Genomic DNA, 7254 nt, shown 5'->3' with positions numbered 1-7254 from the left:
AAGGATTACATAACAGTTTCTTATTGCTGCTATAAAATTTATCACAAATCTAATAGTTTAAACTACATAGATTTATTTATTATGGAACAGTTCTGCAGGTCAAATGGTCTCACTAGGCTGAAATCAAATTGTTTGTAGGACTGTGCCTTCCGGTGGCTCCAAGGAAGAATCCATTTCCTTGTCTTGTCCTTTCCTGGAGACTAGCTACATGCCTTGGCTTGTGGCCTTCTTTCTACAACTTCAAAGTCAGCACTATTGCATCATTTCTTTCTCATCTTGCTGTCTCTGGATCTTCCTCTCATGCTTTAAAGACACTTGTGATAGATTGAACGTACCTGGATAATTCAGGGTAATCTCCCTATGAAAATTAGCTGATTAATAAATCTAACGCATCTGTAAGCACTCTCCTTTGTCACATAACACATTTAAAAATGTCAGAGATTAGGATGCACATATGTTTGGGGGGGTTATTTTGTATACCACACGTGAATAGAATGTATTCCTAGGACAGAAAAATAAGAGGACACCTGAAAAATAAATCTGGCCTTATTACCTGAGACATCTTTATTGTGTATCTCTGTGTAGCACATTCTACGCTAAGTGCCGTGAATATAGTTTTGATCCAGAGCATCAATATCTTGGAAATGACAGCGGATATAGGTAATGTTATTAAGAAGAACTTTTGTAGGATGATGAGCAGTGAAGCCTGCATTGCACGGATTGCAGAGTGTACGGGAAATTAGCAGACCTGTTTTACACTAACAGATTTTCTATTTCTAGTCTTTGTGTGGAAGTTTAATTATTTTAGACCTCCTCATTATAACTGACCACTAAGGTCACCTTAGGGCCTAGACCTCTAAAATTCTGTGGTCAAAGGCTATTACTCAGATTTAATGGAAAGCGTTTTTCATACCATTTTCCATCCTAACCTCCTCCACTCTGCATTGCCATTTTGTAGCATTAATAGTGTGCTAAGTCCATTTTCTAAATATGTCCTGAGTTTGGAGCCTTCCCTCATAATGGTCCAAGGTATCACATAGCCTTATCTAATGTTTACCATTAATCTTCCATATTTCTCATTTCCCTTCCTTCTCATTTTTGTAGGAGCAGAGAATAGACTGACCCTAATAGCCCTCTCATATTACTTCATAGTCCTCTTTTAAAAGGGAAATAAACTCAAATCCCTTTGTATTTTTTCACTATGTGTATTTCTAAATTGTTATCAACTTTAATATTCTTTTCTATGACTAAACTTTTATTTTCTGAACCACGTAATTGGCGAGGCTCTTCAGGTAACATATTAACTCACAAAAATAACATTTCAGGAATATATAATGATTCATTTTTCTGTCTAAGGAGGATAATGCTTGGTGTTCACTAAACTGGGAATTTTTTGGCCAGTTTTCCATGTTTTCACTTTTATCATCTTATATGACAGCAGAAAAAGGGAAGTGGTCATATCTTGGAGACCTTCTAATACCTTGCTTTTAACAACCTTTGCAATTACTTCTCAAGCACTCTCCCACTCACATGTGATTACCACAAAATTGAACTGCTTATAAAGAAGAGCATACACTTTTGATATCTTACTGCTCTGGTTTTGCCCTAGCCCCCTGCTTAGCAAAATTCATCATTTTTCAGAACAATTTTTCTTCTTTACTTTCGCTCATCCTTCCAGACACAAACTAGCCATAACAGCCTCTAAAATATTTTCTTTAATTCCCAAGTAGCTGCATAGCACTCTCTCCATGCTCCCATAATACTGTCTGAATGTATGAATCCTGCTAATAAAAAGTGTTTATCTATAAGTCTGTTTCCTACTGGTTTGTAAACTTTGTCAAAGACTGAGTCCTCTTTACATTCTCAGAACTAGTGTAGTGGCTAACACATAATAAGTATTCTGTAAGTAATTGTTCAGTAAATACATGCATAAATGATTCTATTATATCCAAGCAACAGCTCCATGACTTCAAAAATAATATCTTCATTTCATAGTAAAGTGAATGAAGCCTTATGATTTTAAGACAACAATGCTAATAAGTCCTGCACTGAGATCAGGAGCCAATTCGCCTGATATAATGATATTTGCTTGGTATCACTTTTTTCTGCATAATCTTTCTCTTTTGAATTATGAATATCAAAGTTTAATATATACCACATAGACCCTAAAGATTTCAAGAATATAAAAATTAATAACAAGGTGAATGGTCAATTCAGTAACCTTGAAAAATATAAGGAACCAAATATATTGAATAAAAAGTAATTATTAGAATGGGTTAATAAATTCTGAGAAGAAACACAAATTTTATGTCATGCAAGGAAGCTAATTTTATATGGATCTCTCCATACATAGAATAAAATAATATTTTTTTCTAAGCAAAATTTTCTTCCATGGTATGACTTTCCCATTAATATACTCATGCATATTTTTAAAAGTAAAAGAAAATAAGTTATAAAAACATCTTACCGCAAATGAAAAAAGAATATATGTTACTTGTAATGAGTGAACAGAAACATGTAGATAATCACTTATTAAAAAAGATTTCACATTTTTCTTATTCACTTTGTTGCCAATTTCATATTAATATGTTTTACTGCAGACCAGGTAGGTACAGTAATATCCATTTGTAGTAGCATAAAAAAGTCCACATATGAATTTGTATATGTATAATAAATTTAGATTTACTGTAGACCGGTCATGCTTAAAGTTATCAACTTTTTTTTTTTTTTTGAAACAGGGTCTCACTATGTAGTTGAGTCTTCCCTGGAACTCACTATGTAGTCCAGGCTGGTCTCGAACTCACAGTGATCCTCCTGCCTCAGCCTCCTGAGTGCTGGGATTACAGGCATGCACCACCACGCCCCACTCAAACTTATCTACTTTTAAGTGATCTGAGAAAAAGCAATGGAAATTTTGAGCTAGAAATATAAAAATATATTATTTTCTCATAAAATTGAAAGGAATGTGATCATTTGAGAAAATAATCTTTATTTATTAAGAACAAGTATCTGCAGTAGTCATTTTTGGATTTCATGATAATAGGAATCTTCCACAGAGAAGTCCATCAGCTCCATGAAACTGCATGCAGATGTTCTTGTGTGGGCATTTCTTTGTAGAAAAGAATCATTATCTTTTCAAATAATCCAATGGATTCCATGACTTGAAATGTTTAAAATGATCAATGTACAACCTCATTCCAATTAATTCTAGAGTATGTGGTGCTTATAGATACATTAGCAGAGGATATAAGCAAGTATTTTGACAAAAACAATTTCAATTAAAATATTAAATATATATAACAAAGCAGCACTCGCTTAAAATACAATACCAACAGAACCCTTGTCATTATTTCTGGTACCAGTAAAAGTGGGTATGCTTATTGGAAAAGCAATGGAAAGATATTTAGCAAAAGCCATAGAAAGTGAGGATAGAATAATGTTTACAAGAAGCTGGGGAGAAAAGGGTGAAGGGAATGATAAGCAAAGTATGATAAGTGGGTACTAAGTTATAGTAGGAAAAAGAATCAGTCAAATTTCGAAAAAGGTGGTTTAATTTTAGGAATATCTGAATATGCCACTGAGAAATAGATGATTACATCAGTAGAAACATTTCTCAGAAAACTAAACTAGAAATTCTATTTGGTCCATCTATTCCTTTTCCATATATCTTCGTGAGTTGTGTACACCCCTTTTTATAACAGTGACAATTATAATAGCTACAGCTTGGAAGTGGTCTATTTGTCAATCAACACGTGAATGGGAAAAGAAAATGTGGTATTTATGCACCATGGAGTACTACTCTGCAATAAAGACGGTTAAGTTTGAGTTGTTTATAGGAAAATGGATGTACCTTGAGAATATAATGTTCAGTGAAATAAATAAGAAACACAATCTAGAATATCTCATGGTTTGTTTTAAATGAGAAACTCAAAATATAAATAAATGAAAGAGTCTATTAAAAGAGAGATGAAAGGAAAAAGGGAGATAGAGCTTTTATAAAAGGGAAAGTTACAAAGAAGTTGTGGGGTAGGGGGAAAAGGAGAGGAGATTTTAAAAAGAATTAAGATGTGTTATATACATGCACCAATACTTCAGGATGAATAAAATCAGTATATGCTACAAACACGTACTGACATAAATAATGTTTTGTAAAAGAGTAGGTATTTTAAAAATCAGTATTTTTTTTCAGCAAGCCAGGGAATAAATTTTGACTATTTGAAATGTTCTGTTCTTCTATCAATATTTTGTAATAATAATATTAAACCTATAGTAATAAAAAGGCTCAAAAGAAGCGATGTTAACCTTTAAAGTTATTATGACCTATATTTGTTTATTCTCACTTGTCAACTAAGGAAAGATTTCCACATTATATATAGAATTTTTTGAACATCATACAGATAATGCTGACATTTGTCATATACATAGTAGCTTGTGTGACAATGACAATGTATTTTGCTAAATAAAAATTTCTTCCATAAGGTAATACTTTAAAATGTTATTTATCCCTGTTATTTTTTTGCTTAAAAGATCTATGTATTAGTATTGTAATTTAAAGATAAATAGATACTCATAGTGCACACATACATTTAGTCTGGAAAAGTGATTCTTTAGTGCATATCAGCTGTTTGAAAAAATAACATGAGAGCTATTAGGGTTACTGTTCAGAGTATTTCAGTAGTCATTCTCTTGAGCCAGGTAAATAAAATGTGACAATCTCCAAATATTAAATATCTCATTGATATACTCCTTTATTGAATGTTACTTAATATCACAGTTGTAACAGTGCAAAGATAGGCTTTGGCTTTGAAAAAGCATTTTAATAAATCAAGATTGATGACTTTTCTGTCCCTTTTACTCAATACTAACTTCCACGTTAAGAAAATAGATAATTTTTAGAAGCATGAGTTCCAGAAAGCTTTTGCTTAACAATTTTTTACGCTAATCCCCTAGCATAACTCCTCAGGGATTTTTCCTTGGAGTATTTCTACGGAATCCATGAAAAGTATCATTTGCATTTTTATTTGAACATTTCAGACATTTAAATGAAAAGAGGTACTAGAAATTTGGGACTTGTTGGACTGTCCCTGCCTTATTACATTTACATATTTATCAAGTATATTTTCTGAGCTCTTAATTTGTGCAGACAATATAGTAGTTTCTGGGATGCAAAGATAACTAGGCCATGATTCTAATCATCAGGAAGCATTTCCCATAAAGGAGTTAGGCAGTATGTAGGTGTGTCAAAGGAGCGAATGATCATTTCTATGTTAATCTATGGGTGAAGCGCATAGTAGTCTAGGATAAGTCTGAGAAACATTTTTTCTGAAAAAATGACAGCTAAGTGTTTCTCTTCATTATATTAGAGAAGTTTTTCACTTTAGTGGTATAAATATTTAGAAAAGACTATTTTTCTAAAATGTATTTATATAGTATATGAATTACAATGAACTTGCACATTTAAATTATTATTCAGTTATAATATTAGTTTCAGTGTCCTATACCAACATCACATGTTTAATTTAATTTATGAAGTAATTTAATATATAATATGAAACGACACAAGTATGTAATGATTTGAAAATTATTTTGGTTGTAAAATACTATTTGAAATTTGATCTTTTTATATTTTTATTGTAGATGAAAGAGAAGATGTTCAAAAGAAAACATTCACAAAATGGATAAATGCACAATTTTCTAAGGTAAAAGTATCATGTCACTTGGCTTTTGAGATGTGTTGTAATTTGTGGAATTTTGAAAATAGCCTATATAGCTATGAATTTAAAAGTTTGCATTATTTTTTCATAATGTCATTTTTAGTTTACCTCTGCAAATCTATAAATATTATGTTGACTTAATTAAAGGATAAGCAGCAGTACATATGAGAAAGAGAGATTAAGTTTACTAAACATTCATCTTTGATTTTTCTCAATAATGGGAATTTCTTTAGTGACAGGCCATCAAAGGATTATAATATTAATCTATCAATACCTACTATGTGTTACATATAAGAAGAAGATATGAGGGATTTTTATTATTGTGGAAATCATCATGTTTTATCCCTCTTAATTTTTACCAAGTTCAAGAAAACCTAATAGAGTTATTTTGGATCAGTACGTCCATTATAACTAACCACATATGTAAAATAACTTAAAATTACAAATTACCTTCTGCTTTTGCAAATATCAATCCATACTCTTCATAATATTTATGTTTTGTTTGTTTTTTATTGATTTTTTGCTTTTTGTTTTTGTTGGTGCTGGGGATCAGATTCAGGACCTTGCATTTGAAAAGCAGGCAATGGAACCACTGAGCTAAATCCCCAGCCCATGTGATACTTATGTTTTAACTTGACTCATTATGGTGAAGGTAGCTTTATATAATTATATTTGGATTGTAATATAAAGAGGTTTCTTTACATTTTAAAGTCAGAAAAATTTGGATTTATGTTCAATTGTATTAGATTTGAAAAACTAAATGTTTTTTTTAAGTCAGTTTTCTTCACTTTCCATTGAATATGTATGTATGCATAAAGACTGACAACCTACTTGATAAATCAACTCCAGGTAATGGGTCTATTATGTTAATAGTTTATCATTACTTACACCCAAAGGCTTTAGGTGTATCAAAATTGTCATAATGGATGTTTTACAAGTTATTGTGAAATTTGGAAAGTGATTTGAAGTGAAAATTCCTAGTACAATGCCTAAAATTCTTAATGTATATGCACTCTTCTCTCCATGTGTCTGTCTTTGTAAAATCTTAGCAGCTGTTGGATCCAAAATAATTCACTAGGAGATACAATGGCAAAAGTGTTTCCTTTGATTTGCTATTATAAATGGTTACAGACTATTGTTCATTCTGTGAGGTATTTGACTGAAAAACCTTCCTAGGTGCTTTAGTATATTGACAAGAGGTAAAAGTTACTGAATTTTAACTAATATTTCTTTTTTATAATTTTTTACTGATTTAGTAATTATTCAAATTCCATTACATAATTATTAACAATAGACTTAAATCGGAGCATATATATTTTTAAATTTCCAAATTTTTGAATGAAGTGAGGTAGAAGTAATAAAAATAAAATAAAACAAAAAATAATATAATAAATGAAAAATGAAGTCAAATGTTTAGGATAGGAATTCACAAATCTAAGAATGTCTCGAAAATATTAATCACTTATTGCTTGGATATTGTTAAAATTTTGTTAGTTTTGGAATCTTGTATATATGCTGCCAAAGCAAGCACAAGTTTGGG

General features: G+C 31.1%; 1 protein-coding gene across 6 annotated transcripts in view; it reads left to right on the top strand.

The window, feature by feature from the left end:
- Dmd (dystrophin) overlaps positions 1–7254 on the top strand; it is a 2130457-nt gene that overhangs the window by 285855 nt on the left and 1837348 nt on the right. For all 6 annotated transcript variants that reach the window (XM_033760401.1, XM_033760400.1, XM_033760399.1 and 3 more), the window contains exon 2: positions 5638–5699. In XM_033760401.1, the coding sequence (XP_033616292.1) occupies positions 5638–5699 (62 nt within the window). The remainder of the gene's footprint in view (positions 1–5637; positions 5700–7254) is intronic.

Source organism: Fukomys damarensis, unplaced genomic scaffold, assembly GCF_012274545.1.
Source record: "Fukomys damarensis isolate Sample0158 unplaced genomic scaffold, DMR_v1.0_HiC HiC_scaffold_39, whole genome shotgun sequence".
NCBI classification, from domain to species: Eukaryota; Metazoa; Chordata; class Mammalia; order Rodentia; family Bathyergidae; genus Fukomys; species Fukomys damarensis.
Note: the sequence above shows the minus strand (reverse complement) of the source record. Positions and strands in the feature narration are given on the sequence as shown.